A 21,400-nucleotide genomic window follows, 5' to 3' on the forward strand; every position below is an offset into this window, starting at 1 on the left:
AGTTTTTTATTAGTTTGTCTGGATTTGGTACCAGAGCAATATTGTCTTCATGGAATGAATTAGGAAGTATTCCTTCTTCAATTTTATGGAAAAGTTTGAGAAGGACTGGTGTTAATTCTTTAAATCTTTGGGAAAGTTCACCACTGAAGTAATGTAGTACTGGGCTTTTGTTATTGGGAAATTTTAATTCGTAATTCAATTTCCTTATAAGTTAATGTCTATTCACATTTTCTATTTCCTCATGAATCCAGCTCGGTAAGTCATATGTTCCTAGGAATTTGTCCATGTCATCCAGGTTATCCAATTTGTTGGTGTCCCATTGTCCACAGTACTTTCATAGTCCTCTTTATTTCTGTAAAATTGGTAGCGTTATTTCTGATTTGTTATTTGAGTCTTCTCTTTTTCTTAAATCAACTGTAGGTAAAAAGTTTGTCAATTATGTTTATCTTTTCCAAGAAGCAACTCATGGTGTCATCTTCTTCCTTTATCCATTTGCAGGTATAAATGCCCCTCATAGCACTGCAGGTGCTTCATCTCTTACATTTTGATAAGCAGTGTTTTTACTTTCATTGGTCTCAAGGTGTATTCTGTTTTCCCTTGTGATTTCTTTGACCTGTTGGTTGCTTAAAAGAGTATTAAAATCCACATGTTTGTGAATTTTCCAGTTTTCCTTGTTATTAATTTCTAGTTTCATTATATGGTGCTTAAAGGTACTTTGTATTAATTGTTAAATTTCCTATGGCTTTTTACCTAACACATGGCCTATCCTATAAGGTTCCATATGTACTTTATTTTCCTGCCTTTGTTCAGTCACACCTGCAGCATACGGAAGTTCCCAGGCTAGTGGTCAAATTGGAGCTGCAGCTGAGGCCTACACCAAAGTCACAGAAGCACCGGATCTGAGCCACATCTGCAACCTACGCCATAGCTTAAGGTGATACCAGATGCTTAAACCCACTGAGCGAGGCCAGGGATGGAACACGCATCCTCACAGAGACATCAGGTCCTTAACCCACTGAGACACGATGGGAAATCAACCTCTACCTTTTAATAGAAGAGTTTAATCCATTTACATATAATGTGAGTACTGACGAAGGATTTTTTTTTTTTTTTTTTTTTTTTTTATTTTTTTTTTTTTTTTTTTTTTTTTGTCTTTTTGCTATTTTTTGGCGCTCCTGCGCATATGGAGATTCCAGCTAGGGTCACATCGAGCTGTAGCCACTGGCCTACGCCAGAGCCACAGCAACTCGGGATCCGAGCCGCGTCTGCAACCTACACCACAGCTCACGCAACGCCGGATCGTTAACCCACTGAGCAAGGCAGGACCGAACCACAACCTCATGGTTCCTAGTCAGATTCGTTAACCACTGCGCCACGACGGAACTCCTGACGAAGGATTTATTCCTGCAATTTTTCCCTTTACGTCTTATATGCTTTTGGTTCCTCAACTCCACCGTTACTGCTTTTTCAAATATATATTTCATCTTTGCCCTAAATAGTACCATTTTGATTCCTTTCTTACCTTTCCTATATATTAGGTTATTTTCTTCTTTTTGGCAGCACGTGCCACATGCAGAAATTCCTGGGCCAAAGATGGAACCTGTGCAATAGCAATGACCCAAGCCTACAGCAGTGACAACACTTGATTCTTAACTCGATAAGCCACACAGGAACTCCTTAATTTAATCCCATAGTGGTTACCTCAGCAGTTACTAGCAACCTACTTTGCAGAATATCAACTTAGTTTTAAATATACATTTTGAGAGTTCCCGTTGTGGCGCAGTGGTTAACGAATCCGACTAGGAACCATGAGGTTGTGGGTTCGGTCCCTGCCCTTGCTCCGTGGGTTAACGATCCGGCATTGCCGTGAGCTGTGGTGTAGGTTGCAGACGCGGCTCGGATCCTGCGTTGCTGTGGCTCTGGCATAGGCCAGGGGCTACAGCTCCAATTCGACCCCTAGCCTGGGAACCTCCATATGCCGCGGGAGCGGCCCAAAGAAATAGCAAAAAGACAAAAATAAATAAATATACATTTTGTTTCAAAACCTTCTGTTCCTCCCCTTCATATTGTTTTAGATACTGACTTCATCTCAATATGTTGAATGTCTATTTGCATGTATTTATAATTATTGTCTTATGTTTTGCCTATTAAATCATATAAAGAGAAATTACAAACCAAATCTAAAGTACAGTAGCACCAATTTCTGTATTTACCTGTTAGTTAGCTTTTCCAGTGTTCTTCATTTTCTCTTGTGGCTTTGAATTACCGTCCTTTCATTTCAGCCTGAAGAATTCCTGGTAGCTCTTCCTATTAGGCTGGTCTACTGGTAATAAATTCCCTGATATTGTCGATCTAAGAATGTCTTAATTTTTCCTTCTTTTTTGAAGGACAGTTTTGCCAGAGATGGATTTCTTGCTTGTTTTTTCTTTCTGTACCTTTTTTTTTTTTTTTTTTTTGCCTTTTTAGAGCTGCACCTGCGGCATATGGAAGTTCCCAGGCTAGGGGTCTAATCAGAGCTGTAGCTGCCGGCCTACACCACAGCCACAGCACCACCAGATCCGAGCCTCGTCTGTGACCTACACCACAGCTCACGGCAACGCCAGATCCTTAACCCACTGAGCAAGGCCAGGGATTGAACCCACAACCTCATCGTTCCCAGTCAGATTCGTTAAACACTGAGCCACGGCAGGAACTCCTCTTTCTGTACTTTTAAGTATGTCAACCCACTGAATTCTTGTCTCTGTGGTTTCTAAGGAAAAATCAACTGCTAAGCTTAGTGAGGATCACTTGTACTGATAAATCAGTTCTCTCTTCCTATTTCAAATTCTCTTTTGTTGTTTGTTTTTTAATGGCCACACCCACAGCCTATGAAAGTCCCTGGGCCAGGGATTGAATCCAAGCTGTAGCTACAACTTACACTGCAGCTGCAGCAACGCCAGATCCTTAGCCCACTGTGCTAGGCTGAGGATCAAACCCGAGCCTTCACAACAACCCATACCACTGCAGTCAGGCCCTCAACCCACTGCGCCACAGTGGGCATTCCTCAAATTCTCTTGGTCCTTGAGTTTCAGTAATTTGATCACCTTGGGTTTATCCTGCTTAGCGTGCACTGAGCTTGTACATGTATTTCCTCAGATTTGTAAAGTTTGGGGCCATTTATTTCTTCAGATGATTTTGCTGCCCTTTTTCTTTTTTTCTCTCTATCTGGGATTCCAGTAGCACATGTGTTGCTATGTCTGATGGTATCCCATAGGTCCCTGAGCTCTAGCCATTTTTATTTTCTTTTTTTCTTTTTGTCTTGTTAGGGCTGCACCCAAGGCACATGGAAATTCCCAAGCTAGGGATCCAATAAGAGCTATAGCCACCAGCCTACACCACAGCAACACAGGATCCAAGCCACAGCTGCAACCTATACCACAGATCTAGGCAACGCCAGATCCTTAACCCACTGAGCGAGACTAGGGATCGAACTAGCATCCTCGTGGATGCTAGTCGGGTTCATTAACTGCTGAGCCATGATGGGAACTCTTTCTAGTCATTTTTCTTCATTCTTTTTTTGTTCTGCTCCTAAGGCTAGATAATTTTTTTGGAGGTGGGGCACACCCGAGGCATGCGAAGGTTCCCAGGCCAGGAACTGAACTTGCACCGCAGCTATAACAAAAGCCACAGCAGTGACTAAGCCAGAGCCTTAACCCACTGGGCCACAAGGGAACTCCCAGACTGGATCATTTAATTGCCTTATCTTCAAAAGGTCATCGTTCCTTTCTTCTGCCTGCCAATCTTCTGCTGAACACTCGAATGTTTCAGTTGTCATACTTTATGCTGTGCCACATATACATGCTATTAACCACAAAATACAATGTTATAACTTTTGTTTTAAGCATATACTTTTAAAGAGATTAAAAAGGAAATATTTACTTTTTTTTTTTTTTCCCACTGTACAGCAAGGGGGTCAGGTTATCCTTAGATGTATACATTGCAGTTACAGTTTTTTCCCCCACCCTTTCTTCTGTTGCGACATGAGTATCTAGACATAGTTCTCAATGGGAAATATTTACTTTTAATCATTTACATACTATTTATCAACATTCATGTCATACTATATTTCCTCTCAGCCTGAAATTTCTACAGCATTCCCTATTGTAAAATCTACTAATTTTCCTTTTATCTGAAAATGTCCTTATTTCACTTTTTTTTAATTTTCTTTTTTGCCATGCTCACAGCATGTGCAAGTTCCTAGGCCTGGGACTGAACCCACACCACTGCAGTCACAAAAGAACTCCCTCATTTTCATTGCAGGAAGATGTTTTCACTAATATATAATTCTGCATTGGCTTTATTCTTCTTTGAGCATTTTAATCTTGCTGGTCTTCTAGCTTCTGTTATTTCTAATGAAAAGTCAGTGTTTTGAAAGGTTATTCACTTGTATATGATTCGTCCATTTGTTAAAATGTATGTATGCAGTTTTCAATGTTTTTTTCCTTTGATTCTTCAGCAATTTGATTATAATGGACCCAAGTATTTATTCTCTTTGTATTTATTTGCTTACTTTCACTGGACTATCATACATTTGTCTTCCACAAAATATGACAAACTTGTAGTCATTCTTCACATGTTCTCCGACCCCATTTTCTATTTCTCCCTTTCTGGAACTACCTTTACATGTACACCAGACCTTTTTTTGGTTTCGTTTGGTTTCTTTCTTTATTATAGATGATTGTTCGGTCAACTTCTGCTGTACAGCAAATGTGCTGGAACTTCTGATATGGATACTATCTCACAGCTTCCCCTGAGGCTATATTTACCTTTTAAAAATACCTATTTCTCTCTTTCCTTCTATTTAGCTAACTTTAGGTTCACTGGTCCTTCTGTTACTAAGCTAATCCAGTTAATTTTTATTTCAGATATTGCATTTTTTCAGTTCCAAACTGTCCATTTGGTTCCTTCTTAGTTTAAGCATTTTGCTGAAATTTCCTTTTTTAGTCACATATTTTCTTATCATCCTTGAACACAGTTATAATAGAAGCCTTGAAATTTTTACCTGTTATAGAACAACAATAAAACTCTTTGCTAATTTACATATCTAGGCCATCTCTGGGATAATCTTCACTGATCATCCCTTGAGTAACAATAAGGGTTCCTTATTTTTCATGTATTGAGTAATTTTAAATAGTAAATAATGAGCCTCCAGAATGCTATATTCCTCTGAAGACTAGCATTCACAGAAATATAAGTTTCTGGGCCAGGGACTAAATTCAATCTACAGCTGCACCTATGCCACAACTGTGGCAACTCTGGGTCTTTAACCCACTGTGCCACAGGAGGAACTCCTTAAGACTATTAATTTTTTTTATCAGGTAGTTACCCAATTGAAATCAAATTGAGAATTGTCTTACCAGCAATGCTTGGCAGCTAAAATGTCACTTTAGTAAGCAGAGATATTTAAATGAGAAATTATTGGGAGTTCCCCTCATGGCTCAGAGGAAATGAATCTGACTAGCATTCATGAGGACGCAGGTTCAATCCCTGGACCTGCTCAGTGGGTTAAGGATCCAGCGTTGCTGCGAGCATTGGTGTAAGTTGCAGACACGGCTCAGATCCCGAGTTGCTGTGGCTGTGGCTGTGGTATAGGCCAGCAGCTACAGCTCTGATTCAACCCCTAGCCTGGGAACCTCCATATGCCGTGGATGTGGCCCTAAAAAGCAAAAAAAAAGAAAAAAGAGAAAAAAAGAAATTATTGAACATATATTTTTGGGGGTCACACACACAGCATTTGAAAGTTCCTGGGCCAGGGACTGAACCCACGCTAGAGCAGTGACACCAGATCCTTAATCTGCTACACAAGAGAACACCGTAAAATTAGGTCTTATTGAGCTTCCAATCTCTCCTTGAGAGATTTGGGAGCACAACTACTCTTGTCCTCTCGTGCCTTCTTTTGGATTAAATGAATAATTTTTAGAATTTCATTTTAGTTATCTACTGACTTTTAGCTATCTATACCTCTTTGATTACTTTTTTTTTTTTTTTGCTGTTTTAGGGCCATATCCATAGCATATGGAAGTTCCCAGGCTAAGCGTTGAATCAGAGCTGCAGCTGCCAGCCTACGCCAGCCACAGCAATGCCAGATACAAACCATGCGATGACCAACACCACAGCTCATGGCAACACTGGATCCCTGACCCACTGATTAAGGCCAGGGATCCAACCCGCATCCACATGGCTAGTCAGATTCGTTTCCACGGCACCACAATAGGAACTACTTTGAATTATTTTTTATAGCACTTACCATATATATTATTGTCTTTTCAGCTTCTCAAGATATTTTGCAAATTAATACTGTATCACTCTGCCTCTTATGCTATATTTACCATGTATGATATGAGTATATATATATGCTTTTTTGTTTTTGCTTTTTAGGGGCGAACCTATAGCATATAGAAGTTCCCAGGGTTAAATTGGAGCTACAGCCACCGGACTACGCCACAGCCACAGCAATGTGGGATGCGAGACACGTCTGTAACCTACACCACAGCTCATGACAACGCTGGATCCTTAATGCCCTGAGTGAAGCCAGGCATCAAACCCATATCCTCATGGATACCAGTCGGGCTCGTAACCTGCTAAGCCACAACAGGAACTCCTAATATATTATTATTGATTCCACAATTATAATTTTTGCTTTAAACATTTGTAAGGTTTTTAGAGAAATTAAGAGAAATAAGTCTTTTATATTTACCTTCATACTGCCATTTCGTATCCACTCCTTCTTGAAGATCTATTGTGAATTCCAACTGTTCTATCTTGTCCTTAGGGCCACAGAAGAAAAACTTCTGATGCTATTAACATCTCATCACTCCAGAACTTTCAGGCATGAGCTCATGAACATAAATGCAAAACAACTTTAAATAAAACCTTAGCAATCCAAACCAAAAACCGTTTTTAAAGGGCAATATATAACAACTGGGGTTTATCACAGGAATGCAGGTTTGGTGTAATATCTAAAAATCAACCATTGTAATTAATGATGTTGTAATTCATTATATAAACCAACCTGATGATCATCTCAATAAATGAAGAAAAGGCATCTGATAAATCCAGTATCCATTCCTGACCAAAACACTCAGCAAATGAGGAATAGGAATAAACTCCTCAGTCTGATAAAGGGCATCTATGAAAAAATAAACTTACGACTAACATTATACTTAATGGTGAAAAAATTCTTTGCTCTATAAGATCAGAAATAACACAAAGATGTCTGTTCTTACCATTTTTCCCCCACTCCCAACCGAAGCACATGTAAGTTCTCAGGCCAGGAATCAAATCTGAGTCACAGCTGCAACCTATATACCGCAGCTGCAGCAACCAGATTCCTTAACCTGCTGCTGCACAGTGGGAACGCCTGCTCTTAGCATTTCTATTCAACACTGGGCTGAAAGTTCAAACCAGTGCAATCAGGCAAGATAAACAAAAACAGGAGAAAAAAAGAAGTTAAAACCTTATATTCACAGACAATATAACTGTCTATGGCAAAAATTTGAGATCTACAAAAACAACAAAACACCACAACTAAGTTACTTAGGTCGCAGAACACAAGATCATTACAAAAATATCCGTTTTATTTCTTTCTCTTTTTTGTCTTTTTGCCTTTTCTAGGGCTGCTTCCCGCGGCATATGGAGGTTCCCAGGCTGGGGGTTGAATTGGAGTTGCAGCCACCGGCCTACACCAGAGCCACAGCAACGCGGGATCCAAGCCACATCTGCGACCAACACCACAGCTCACGGCAACACCAGATCCTTAACCCACTAAGCAAGGCCAGGGATAGAACTCGCACCCTCATGGTTCCTAGTCGGATTTGTTAACCACTGCGCCACGACTGGAACTCCTCAGTTTTATTTCTATACACCAGCAAGGAGTAATTAAAAATTGAATTTTAGGAGTTCCCGCTGTGAAATAATGGGTTCATCATCTGCTTGTCTCTGTAGAGGCACTGGTTCCAACCCTGGCCCAGCACAGGGGGTTAAAGAGTCAGTGTTGCTGTGGCAGAGGTCAAAGCTTGGGCTCTGACTGGATCTCTGACCTGGGAATTTCTACATGCCTTGGGTGACACCATAATTTTTTTTTTTTTTCTTTTCTTTTCTAGGGCCGCAGTTGTGGCATATGGAGGTTTCCAGACTAGAGGTCTAATCGGAGCTGTAGCCACCAGCCTACACCAGAACCACAGCAACATCAGATCCGAGCCACGCCTGTGACCTACACCACAGCTCACGCAACGCTGGATCCTTAACCCACTGAGGGAAGCCAGGGATCAAACCTGAAACCTCATAGTTCCTAGTCAGATTTGTTAACCACTGAGCTGACGGGAACACCAAGAAAATTTTTTTAAATTAAGAAAATAAATACTTGAATTTTCAAAACATACAAAAACATTACAAATTATGAAATACTTAGGGACAAACATAAAAAAGTAAAAAGACCTATACACTGAACAGTACAAAACAGTGCTGAAATTTTCAAAGGACTAAACTACTAGAAAGATATATACCTTGTTCATGGATCAGAAGATGTGATGATATTGGAACAGACAAGTCACTAAAAAAGATACATAGATAGCAAAGAGTTCCCACTGTGGCGTGACAGGATTGGCAGTGTCTCTGGAGCACTAGGACATAGGTTCAATCCCCAGCCCAGCACAGTGGGTTAAGGATCCGGCGTTGCCATGAGCTGTGGTGTAGGTTGCAGACTCGGCTCGGATCCCACGTTGCTGGGGCTGTGGCTCTGGCGTAGGCCGGCGGCTACAGCTCCAACTACACCCCTAGCCTGGGAACCTCCACATGCCAAGGGAGCAGCCCTAGAAAAGGCAAAGAGACCAAATAAATAAATAAATAAAAATAATAATAATAATGGAATGCCACTACAGACCTGTTAGAATGGAAAAATTTTAAAGACTGACACAGCTATCTTTACAGTGCGATAGACTTGTAAAACGACTGATCATGTCAAATGCTAGAGAGGATGTGGAGGAACGTGTTTCAGACACTGCTGGTGGAAATGTAAAATGGTACAATCACTATGCAAAACAGTTTTAACAGTTTTTTAGAAAGCTAACCATATACCAATCATACTGTCCAACAATTCCACTCGTTTCTCCAAAGACTTAAGGATGGCCTAAGGAGGCACGTGAAAAAGTGCTCAACATCACTAATCATTAGAGAAATGCAAATCAAAACCACAATGAGGTACCACCTCACAGCAGTCAGAATGTCTGTCCTTAGTAAGTCTGTAAGTAACAAATGCTGGAGGGGATGTGGAGAAAAGGGAACAGTCCTACACCAATGACTGGAATGTAAATCGGTACCCCTATGGAAAACAGTATGGGTTCCTCAAAAAAACTAAATATAGAACTACCACATGATCCAGCAATCCCACTCCTGGACATTTGTCTGGACAAAATTATAATGCAAAGACATGCACGTACCCCTATGTTCACTGCAGCACTATTCATAACAGCCAAGAAACAGAAACAACTAAATGTCCATCAACAGATGAATTATCATGATGTGATACCTATACACCATGGAACACTACTCTGCCATAATAAAAACGAAACTGCCACTTGCAGCAAAATGGATGCAATCAGAGATAAGCATACTGAGTGAAATCACTTACATACACAATCTAAAATACGGCAGAGGGAGTTCATGTCATGGCTCAGAGGTAACGAAACTGTGTAGGAACCATGAGGATGTGGGTTTCATCTGTATCTCGCTCAGAGGGCCAAGGATCCAAATTGCCATGGGCGTGGTTTAGGTCTCAGACTCAGCTCAGATCCGGTGTTGCTATGGCTGTAGCATAGGCCAGTAGCTGTAGCTCCAATGTGAACTCTAGCCTGGAAACCTCCATATGCCATGGCTACAGCCCTAAAAAGCAAAATAAGTAAATAAATAAAATAGGGCAGAAATAAACCAACCTACAAAACGGAGACTCACAGACATAAAGAAAAGACTTGTTGTTGCTAGGTGGATGGGTAAGGGTAGGAGGAGTGGGGCGGACTGGGAGGTTGGGGTTAGTAGATGCCAACTATTACATTTAGGATAGATAAGCAATGAGTCCCTACTGTTCAGTACAGGGAACTATATCCAGTCTCTGGGATAGAACATGATGAAAAGTAATATAAAGGAAATGTATATACATGTGTGTGTATATATAGGTATGTATGTATTAACTGGGTCACTTTGCTCTACAGCAGAAAATGGCACACTGTAAAACAACAACTATAATTTTTTAAAGTTAATAAACATTACGATTTAAAAATTTTTTAATTAAAAAAAGACTTGTCCACATTCATAGTAGCTTTATTAGTAGAAGACAAAAAACTGCAACAATCCAAACATCCATCAATAGGTGAATATCAACAAACTGTGGTATAATAATTCCCAGCTAATAAAAGGAATAAATTATTGATACCAGCAACATGAATCAATCTCAAAAAAATTACGAAATCAGACCATGTCCCTCTGGGGGGAAAAAAAAAAAGAGTACATAACTATATGATGATATATAAAATTCTAGAAAATGCAAACTAATGTAAAATAACAGAAAAGCAGATTAGTGGTTGCTTTAGAATCAAAGGAAGGAAAAATAGGAGGGAGGAAACTACAAACTACAGCAAGCAAAGTTTTGAGGTTGACGGCTATATTGACAATCCTCATTATGATAGTTTTACAAGTGCACACATGTCATAACTTCTCAAATCTAGACTTCATATACATGCCGTTATAAGTCAAATAGAGCTGATTTTTTTTTTGGGGGGGGGTTGTCTTTTTATGGCCACACCTGCAGCATATGGAAGTTCCCAGGCTAGGGGTAAAATTAGAGCTGTCACTACTGCTGAGCCAGACCACTGCCACAGCAATGCCAGAACCCTAACAACCCCCTACGTGAGGCCTGGGATCGAACCCACATCCTCATGGTTCCTAGATGGGTTGGTTACCACTGAGCCTTGACAGCAACTCCTACAGCTGATTTTTGAAAGGAAAAGTTTTATCTTTCAGAAAATTTCTAAAGACAGGCAAATGCAAATACAATTTTCCTATTTTATACATATAAATTATGTATATTATGTATCTTACTATTCTCATTTAATATTGTACGCAAATATCTTTCTATAGTAGTATAACTGTTTCCCCCTCCCCCCTTTTTTTGGTCTTTTTAGGGCCCCACCGAAGGCATATAGAGGATCCCAGGCTAGGGGTCGAATTGGAGCTGTACCTGCTGGCCTACGCCACAGCCACAGCCACAGCCACACTGGATCTTAAACCCACTGAGCAAGGCCAGGGACTGAACCTGCGCCCTCATCAACATTAGGTTCATTAACCACTGAGCCACGAGAACTCCCATCTCTTTTTTAAACAGAAACATACTGTGTATAGTAACAATGAACCACAACTGACAGGAATTTGGGTTATTTCTAATTTGCTACTATAATAATAAAATGAACATATTTTGCATATATTTGTAAGCATATACATAAAAGCACAAGATGCATTTATTTAAATCTCTGTATTGTCCTATCTCAGGATCTACATAAACTGTTGGAATTAATAAGTTAATTTAGCAAGAATATTACTGCTGTAAGTAGCAACTAGAAAAGAAAAAAAATTCAATACTACATAAAATAACACCAAAAAAAAAATCAAAATGCCTAGAAATAAATCCACAAAAAAAGTACCTCTACATAGAAAACCACAGAATATTATTGGAAAAATTAAAGATCTAAATAAATGAAGAATATACTAGGTGTTCCCACTGTGGCTCAGCACAAACAAATCTGACTAGTATCCATGAGGACGCAGGTTCAATCCCTGCCTGGCCTTGCTCAGTGGGTTAAAGTTTCTTTGTGGCTGTGAGCTGTGGTATAGGTCACAGAGACGGCTTGGATCTGGCGTTGCTGTGGCATAGGCTGATGGCTACAGTTCCTGATTCAGCCCCTAGCTTGGGAACCTCCATATGCTGCAGGTGCGACCCTAAAAAGACAAAAAAAGAAAAAAACTCTATACTATGTTCATGGATTAAAGAACATAGTTATGAAAAAATACTAATTCTTCCCAAGTTTACTTACAGATTCAATAAAATCTAATCAAAATCCCAGATTTTTGTTGTTGCTATTCTACTACTGAAATTGACAAGTTGATTCTAAATTGTATATGGAAATGCAAAGTCAAGAATAAACAGTACAGGGGCTCCTGTTGTGGCACAGCAAAAACAGATCTGACTAGTAACCATGAGGTTGCAGGTTCCATCCCCGGCGTTGCTCAGTGGGTTAAGGATCTGGCGTTGCCATGAGCTGTGGTGTAGCCCAGAATCTGTAGCTCCAATTCATCCCCTTAGCCTGGGAACCTCAACCTCCATATGCCATGGGTACGGCCCTAAAAGCCAAAAAAAAAAAAAAAAAAAAAAAAAAAAAGGAGAGAATAACCAGTACAATCTTGAACAACAAAAAAACTGCAGAACTTACACAACAAATATTGAATTACTTTAACCCTCCAGTGCTGCACTGGCACTAGGACAAACAGACCAAAGGAATAATGAACTGAATACCACATAAATAAATGTCGCTTTTAATGCTCCTTAACACAAAAAAAGAGATTATAAATGATTCTATATCTAGTCAGACAATGCTTCTAGAAAAACAAAACATTAACCATCTTGGGATTAAGCAAAAAAAAATTTTTCAGCTACACCTGTGGCATGTGAAAGTTCCTGGGCCTAGGGATCAAAACTGCACCAGGGCAGCAACCCAACACCACCAATCCTACTGCACCAAAGCAGAAATTCTTTTTTTTTTTTTTTTTTTTTTTTGCCTTTTATTGCCACATCTGTGGCATGGAAGGTCCCAGACTAGGGACCCAATTGGAGCTGCAGCTGCCAGTCTACACTACAGACATAGCAATACCAGATCCAAGCTTCATCTGTAACCTTTACCATAGCTCATACATCACCGGATCCTTAACCCACTGAGCAAGGCCAGAACTACTGTAACCAACTGAGCCACAATAGGAACTCTCTGGCAAATAGTTCTTTTAAAAGTACACACAGGAGTTCCTGTCATAGCTCAACGGTTAACAAACCTGACTGGCATCCATGAGGACGCAGGTTCGATCCCTGGCCTCGCTCAGTGGGTCAAGGATCTGGCATTGCCATGAACTGTGGTGCAGACATGGCTCGAATCTGGCATTGCTGTGGCTGTGGTGTAGGCCAGCAGCTATAGCTCAGATTGGACCCCTAGCTTGGGAACCTCCATATGCCACAGGTGCGGCCCTACAAGGAGGGAAAGACAAAAGAAAAGACATATAAAGCACTTAACTGATGGAACATATTAACATAAAGGACTTCTGATCAAAAGACATCAAGACAATAAAAAAGCATAATAGGTGTTCCTGTTTTGGCACAGTGGAAACAAATCCATCTAGTATCCATGAGGATATAGGTTTGATTCCTGTCCTCACTCAGTGGGTCAGGGATCTGCAATTGCCATGAGCTGTGGCATAGGGTGCAGACGAGGCTCAGATCCCGTGTTGCTATAGCTATGGCATAGGTCTGCAGCTTTAAGCTCTGGTTTGACCCCTGGCCTGGGAACTTTCACATACGCTGCGGGTGCGTCCCCAAAAAGAAAAAAAAAAAAAAAAAAAAAAGGCAATAGCAACTAGAGAGACATTCTATTTTAAATATATAAAGAATTCCCACAAATCAGTAAATCAACTCAGAAAAACAGGTGAAAAGATATCCAAACGTCTAATAAACAAAAGCACTCCTTCTCATTAGCCAATAGGAAAACGCAAATTAAATCCAGAATTAAATACCACTACACACCAACCAGAAGGTGGCAACTAAAAACAGTGACCACACTCAAGTTACCCAGTGATGATCCAATATCATCAATGCTGTGGCTCAGGCTGCTGTGGTGTGGGTTCACCCCTGGCCTGGGAACTTCCACATGCCATGCGTGCAGCCAAAATAAAAAAATTTTTAAGATGCAACAAACACCACCACCAGAAAACAGTGACCATACCGAATGCCAGGGAGGATGCGGAGCAACTAGGATTCTCATACCTGCTGACAGGACCGTAAAACTGCATAACTAGTAGGAAAACTTGTTTTTTTGCCTTTTCTAGGGCCACACCCGTTTCATATGGAGGTTCCCAGGCTAGGGGTCTAATTGGAGCTGTAGCCACCGGCCTACGCCAAAGCCACAGCAATGCAGGATCTGAGCAGCGTCTGCGACCTATACCACAGCTCAAGGCAACGCCAATCTGTAACCCACTGAGCAAGGCCAGGGATCGAACCCGCAACCTCATGGTTCCTAACTGGATCCGTTAACCACTGAGGCATGATGGAAACTCCCCAGTAGGAAAACTCTTTTGTAGTACCTATTAAGTTGAACATATATATTCCCTATGACCCAATTATTCCATCCTTAGATATTAATTCAACATTAATTCACACATGTACATACCAAAAGCCACGTATAAGAATGTTCACATTTTTAACATCCAAAAACAAAATAATCCAATGTCCATCCACATTAGTTGTATACTAATGCAGCCGAAGAGTACATAGCCCTGAAAATACACTATTATTAAAGGCAATGATATGGACTATATATGCTTTACATCGAGTTCAAGACCCGGAAAAACTAATCAATGGCAATGGATCAAGACACTGCTTCCAGTTCTGGGAGAGAGTAAATTAACCAAGGGGGCATGCAAGAATTTTCTAGGATGTCAGTTGTATTTCTTGATGTGAGTGGTGGTTAAATGTTCTATTCCCTTTGTGAAAATTTAAACATGTACCCCCTTGATTTTTTTTTTTTTTTAAGGGGTATAGGTGAGGCTTTCGGAAGTTCCCAAGCTAGGGGTCCATTGCGAACTGCAGCTGCTCGCCTACACCACAGCCACAATGCCAGATCCAAGCTGCGTCTGCGACCTACACCACAGCTCACGGCAACACCAGATCTCTAACCCATTGAGCAAGGCCCAGGGATCGAACCCACATCCTCACGGACACTTACTGGGTTCATTTTGGCTGCACCACACCAGGAACTGAAACCTTTTCTTTATAAATGAATAAAAACCTTTTAAAAATACCAACAATATTCTTACGTATTGTCTATATCCTCACAACAAAGTATTCCATCAATCTAATCGTTGCCAATTATATTAGCCAAGATGCAATTGACATCTCATCAATGACAAACGAGGTTGAGTGAAAAAATGTTTTTAAAGGTTATTAACTAGAATTCTGCTGAAAGCAAATTTTGAGGGAGTTCAACAGTTATTGTGGCCTGTTGTGGCTACAAATGTGTCATTAAGGGGAAAGAAGCCTTAGATCCTGACCCCTGCCCCAAGCCTACAGCACCAGAATCTAAATGGGAAAACATCTTTCGAAGATCCAGACACAAGTAATACGGGGTGGAAACATGAGTGCCAAGACTTTCAGCACATCGGAAAAAATGACCAATGATAGCTGCAGACAGAATCTGTACAGCCTGGATTGTGTAAGTACATATGCTTAACATCTATTACATGAGAAACAAAGAAAACCCAAGGAATATTTTTAAGAAAACTAAGAACTTATTAGGAAAACCTGTCACAGCAGTATAGCAACTTGACAATCCATAAACACTGGTTATCTATTTGGATTATTGCTCTACTTGTCGAAGTTATACTATTTTAAATTGGAAAAAAGGTCCAACTATAAAGAGATACTACTTTTTAAATTTCTAAACGATTAAGCTACAGATTAAGAAACAGACTCCTGGAGTTTCCATCATGGCTCAGCGGTTAACGAATGTGACTAGCATCCATGAAGATGCAGGTTCAATCCCTGGCCTTGCTCAGTGGGCTAGGGACCCAGCGTTGCAGTGAGCTGTGGTGTAAGTCACAGACACAGCTTGGATCCTGCATTGCTGTGACTGTGGCTTAGGCCAGTGGCTACAGCTCTGATTCTACCCCTATTCCGGGAGACTCTGGAGGCCGCATTTGCGGCCCTAAATAGCAAAAAAAAAAAAAAAAAGGAGAGAACCAGACTGTTGAAAAATTCATCTAGGCAGTAGGTCTATTAGATGGTAGCCATTTAAGAGCCCTAAATATATTTATCATTTATATTCTATTTTCTCAAATCTAGTATGATTTATACAGCTTAACACGTCTATTACATTTTTTGTGTCTATCTTTTTAGGGCCACACCTGCAGCATATGGAAGTTCCTGGGCTAGGGGTTGAATTGGAGCCACAGGTACCACCCCACACCAGGGCCACAGTAATGAAAGACTGGAGCTGGAGTTCCCGTCGTGGCGCAGTGGTTAACAAATCCGACTAGGAACCATGAGGTTGCGGGTTCCATCCCTGCCCTTGCTCAGTGGGTTAATGATCCGGCATTGCCATGAGCTGTGTTGTAGGTTGCAGACACGGCTCGGATCTAGCATTGCTGTGGCTCTGGCGTAGGCCGGTGGCTACAGCTCCGATTCAACCCTTAGCCTGGGAACCTCCATATGCCGCGGAGCGGCCCAAGAAATAGCAAAAACAAACAAACAAAAAAACAAACAAACAAACAAACAAAAAACTAAAAAAAAAAAAAAAAAAAAAAAAAGACTGGAGCTGCATCTTCAACCTATGCTGCAGCTTGCAGCAACATTGGATCCATAACCCACTAAGCGAGGCCAGGGATCAAAACCATATCCTCACTGATACTAGTCAGGTTCAGAACCCGCTGAGCCACAACAGGAACTCCTCTATTACAGCTTTTAAAGAAGGCATATATCAATTGTAAAACAATACTTAAATATATATTTTGAAGTTACTTTAGGATAGAGAAAATACATTCAATAACAAACAGCCTAAAAGAAAAAGAATGCTTAATGATTAAGAGCATGGGCTCTTCAGTCATACAAACGTAACTGAATCCTGTTTGAACACTACTAGCTGTGTGGCTCTGGGTAAGGTCCTCAACTTCTCCCTATTCCAGTTTTTCTATTTGCAAAATACAGATGGAAAATCAACCTTATCATTGAGTACCTATGTGCTAGACACATATGTGCCTAATAACAGTGTTTCACACATAGCTGATATTTAGTATCAGCTAATATTAGTTATCAATATCACAAATCTAGAGTCTTATGAGAGAAAACAAGAGAGTTTAATTGTGCTAATATAGGTTGAACCCAGTTATGCCACTTCCTATAAAAACTCACAATTTCTTTCCAGTGGGGATAGGGGTAGGAGGAAAGGGCAAGATGGCAAGAGAATTGACATACAAATGACTACGTATAAAATAAGCCACAAGGATATATTGTACAGCACAGGAATACAACCAAGATTTTTAAACTACAAATGGAGAATAACCTTTAAAAACTGTGACTACGTTGTACATCTAAAACATAAAATACGCAAAGCTAAATGTAAAAAACCATTTTCGATGGGGAAAAAAAAACTTTTAAATGAAAACAAAAACTTACAATTTTTTAAATGAAGCGACCCAGAATTTTACTCTTCTCTCTACTGTTCTACAATCAGAAACATAGCATCTAAGATGAAATTTCTGTTTTATGGCCCCACGCACATCATGTGGAGGTTCCCAGGCTAGGGGTTGAATTGGAGCTGTAGCTGCTGGCCTACACCACAGGAGCAGCAACACAGAATCTGAGCCATCTGCAACCTACCCCAACAGCCCATGGCAACACTGGATCCTCATCCCACTGAGCAAGGCCAGGGATCAAACCTGCATCCTCATAGACGATAAACAGTCAGGTTCGTAACCCACTGAGCCACAACACGAATGCCAAGATTTCAGTTTTTTAAAATCTCAAGTGGCATTTGTCTGGAGCAGGAGTCACTGGATTTATTAACTTGCCCTTACAGTGATCTTAGAGTTCATTCTCACCTTCCCAGAAAAGAGCAAAATAAAACTTTGGAGATTTTTTTTCTGGCCACTCATCTCAGAACCTCAGCCTAGGAATAAACCCATTTATTGGTGCTCCTAACATTTTACAAAACTCTGAGTTTAAAACTTTTTCAAAACAACTATCAAGAAAATCAAATTCAAAACAAATTACTAACTCAAGTTTCTGTTGAATTCAACTGATCCTCAAAGATGACTAAACCAAGAGCTGGGGAAAAAAAACCTCCACATTTCCAGACCACAGATATAGGAAGTGGAGTTAACACAGGACTGTCACCTTTCTCCAGTCTTCCCTCACAACTGTCCTCCTTTATGAAGACCTGTACCAATCATCACTCTCCTTCCTAAGTGCCTTTCTTCATTGGTTTCTTTGGATGGCAAGTTCATTTTCTTCCATACCAAGACTGCCACAGCACTGAAAATGTACACAGTATCCTGAGTTTGCTGAATACATATAATGAGGTCTACATAGTCCAAGGAAACTTTTCACTCAACAAATCCATGTGACAACCCAACTTGACAAAGAATCATCTCCACAAATCAGACCATTCTGTAAAAACATTACCTATGTGTTCATCTGAATCCTTCAGGTCCAGGCAGTCATGCATTAAGTGTTTAGTGTGGTAGGCAGCAGCCTGAAAAACCCTAAATCACATTAGTGGTTTCTTTAAAAAAAAAAAGAAAGAAAGAAAGAAAGAAAGAAAGAAAAGAAAATGCAATAGCAGGCATTTGGCAACATTACTGCTGGAAAAAGGACAAACCGATCTGATTAGGTCTTCAAGGTGGCTGCCTAGAATGTAATTTATATATTCAACCATCTCCAACTATCTGATGGAAAAGCATCACAAAAACGCAATTGTTTATTCTTCATACACTTTTCAAAATAACCACTAGAACATAACCAATCTGTTAATTTCCCACGTCTTTACTACGAAGAACTTAAACCCAAGATATACTTTTGGTGTCAACATCTCATTTAACATGGTGAAGCAGGTACTTTCAGACACTGCTGATGGCCCCATAACATGGAACAGCTCTTTTGGTGAGAAACAGACAATGGAAAAGTAGGGATGTGTTTTCCGACACAGGAAATCTACAAATGTATCATACACATACACATGCAATTATTTAAATAGACTGTTAACAAGGATCTTTACTGCAGCATCATTTTTAACACAAGACTGGAAGCAATCGGAATATCCAAGAGCAGTCATTTTTTTTTAAATTTAATTCAGGAGTACATCAATGTGAGGCAGTCATTTCAATAAGATCTCAATGCCTAATAGAAAATGACCTACATTAACTAAGTAACTATACACAACCATGTATAAGTTATCTCTATAAGACACTACTTACATTGAATGTTTCTAGTAAAGGGACTCACCATACTATTGCTTTACTATACCTATTATGTACTACTGAGCATGAATTTAGTTATTCTTCTCTGCTCCCGCCACTCACCTGGGAGGGGAGGGGGAAGATTTCCCCTCAGCCTAATAAGGATTATTCTGACACATTCAGCCTTTGGTTGTGCAACCAAAAAGATTTCACGTTAGAAAATAATCAATCCATAATGATACCTTGTACTATAAACACAACTGTCACTTTAATGTTTAAAATAAAAGCCATGCTGCTACCTGGTGTAGAAGACTGGGTACCTGGACTACTTACACTTCTTGTTCTTCACAACCAGGATATAAGTAATCTTTTCCCTGAAATATACATCATTTTTTGGAAAACAGACAAGTGATTTATGGAAGGGAAGAAAAAGAGTTTTCATGTTCAGGCAAACAATATGATCTAGTGTTTAGACTATAGAGATTTTATTTTAGAAGGAAATGGATGGAGGCACAATAATGTTTGGCATTTTTAATTTAGGTTTGTTTTATTTAAGTTTAATGTTAATCCATGCTGTGTTTCAGTAAGAACAATACAGATTCTGTATCTGTGGCTCCAGTCAGATATCCAGTAGTACAAATTAGCTTCAAGTTACACATACTGAACAAAAGAGGTTGAGCGAGCGAAGGAGGGGAGGGGCAGGGCCCGGGGGAGAGGGAAGGAGAAGAAACAAAGAATTGAACACGCATGCAGGCTTTTCCATACCACCTTCAATGCTAACCTGCTTTAGAGGGAGAATAAAAGTAGGCAAGAATGAGCAGCCACGGATTCTTGAACTGTTACCAGCACCATGCTTTTCAGCAACATTTTCAGCAGAGTTTGAAACACTTATTACAGCAAAACCATTACAACAAACTCTAAACAATCGAATCTTTAACCACCTCAAGCTAAAACCCAATTAATTTTAAACATTGATATAAAATTCAAACAATTAGAAAAAGGAAAAAAGATATCACATACACCTCTATAGTGTGATTAACCTTTTTCTTAGATGCTTGCATCATCTAGAAGTCTAACGGCTTTCGAATGTAATTTCCATTTCTAGTGGTGATCTTGCCACATCTAGCGGGAGACAATACAGTAATGCTGAAAAAGCCTCTATGCAGTCCTGTTAGTGTCTTAAAGAACCTAAAAGCTGGGACCAGTAAAATCCACAGAAATCACTCTTGCCTTTAAGAACTTTTGAAAACTGTTTTAAAAAAAAAAAAAAAAAAAAAAAAAAAAAACCAAAAAAAACAAAAACAAAAACAAACCAACAGGGCAGGAACCTAAATTCTGAGACCAAATGTAAAAGTCAGATTTGGTGGTTCTCAGTGACAATGGGGGAATTTCCAAGAGGGGTGGGATGGGAAGGTGTGGGGTGGTCAGAGATGGTTTCTCTTGTTGGCTTTTATGTCTCACTGATTTTCATCTTCCACATCCTGCAGCGCTTCTTTATTCTGCTCTTCACCTGCAAAGAAGAATGACAATTATTTCATAATGACCAAATTAGGCTGTTGTAGTCACAAACACAGGTATCATTCCAAACATAAAGATTCTTTGTATTTGCTACAACTAGTTTAAACAAAGACAGGCAAAGGACTTCTACCATCCTTGACACCTGAGATGACTAGGCCAAGAGGGGCTGCTGGATCAAGGTCCTGAATGATCAACAGTATGAAAAGAAGTGATGCATAGTAAAAGTCAATGTATTTATGCTAAAAAAAGCTCTTAAGTAGACAGCCAAAGTAACCATATTATTAAAATGATTTTCAAGCTTTCACATATATCTTGAGTCAAAATACTCTTTCTCAATAACCTCACCTCTTCAAGAACCAAGAGTATTTTATAATTTTTTTGCACAATCTCATTTATCTACAAGCTCCACATTAGAATGTTTCAATAAAAGAAGTGAGCAGCAAAATGTTTCAAAGAAGTTCTACAGTTTTGGAGGGAGGGTTCTGCTTTTGTAAATGAGTATTTTACATTTTGTACCTTGGCCTCTCACACCAAACCACCACCCAGATCTCCCACTCCAGGGCAGAAGAGCATGCTCAAAGTAAACCAG

At 39.9% G+C, this 21,400-nt stretch overlaps 1 protein-coding gene across 2 annotated transcripts in view; it reads right to left on the reverse strand.

Annotated features, from left to right (window-relative positions):
• YWHAE (tyrosine 3-monooxygenase/tryptophan 5-monooxygenase activation protein epsilon) overlaps positions 19,810–21,400 on the reverse strand; it is a 44,195-nt gene continuing 42,604 nt past the window's right edge. For both annotated transcript variants that reach the window (XM_021067551.1, XM_021067552.1), the window contains one exon: positions 19,810–20,803. In XM_021067551.1, coding sequence (XP_020923210.1) covers positions 20,751–20,803 — 53 coding nt within the window. In that variant the 3' untranslated portion in view covers positions 19,810–20,750. The remainder of the gene's footprint in view (positions 20,804–21,400) is intronic.

The sequence above is a fragment of the Sus scrofa genome, chromosome 12 (genome assembly GCF_000003025.6).
Source record: "Sus scrofa isolate TJ Tabasco breed Duroc chromosome 12, Sscrofa11.1, whole genome shotgun sequence".
In the NCBI taxonomy this organism is placed as follows: domain Eukaryota; kingdom Metazoa; phylum Chordata; class Mammalia; order Artiodactyla; family Suidae; genus Sus; species Sus scrofa.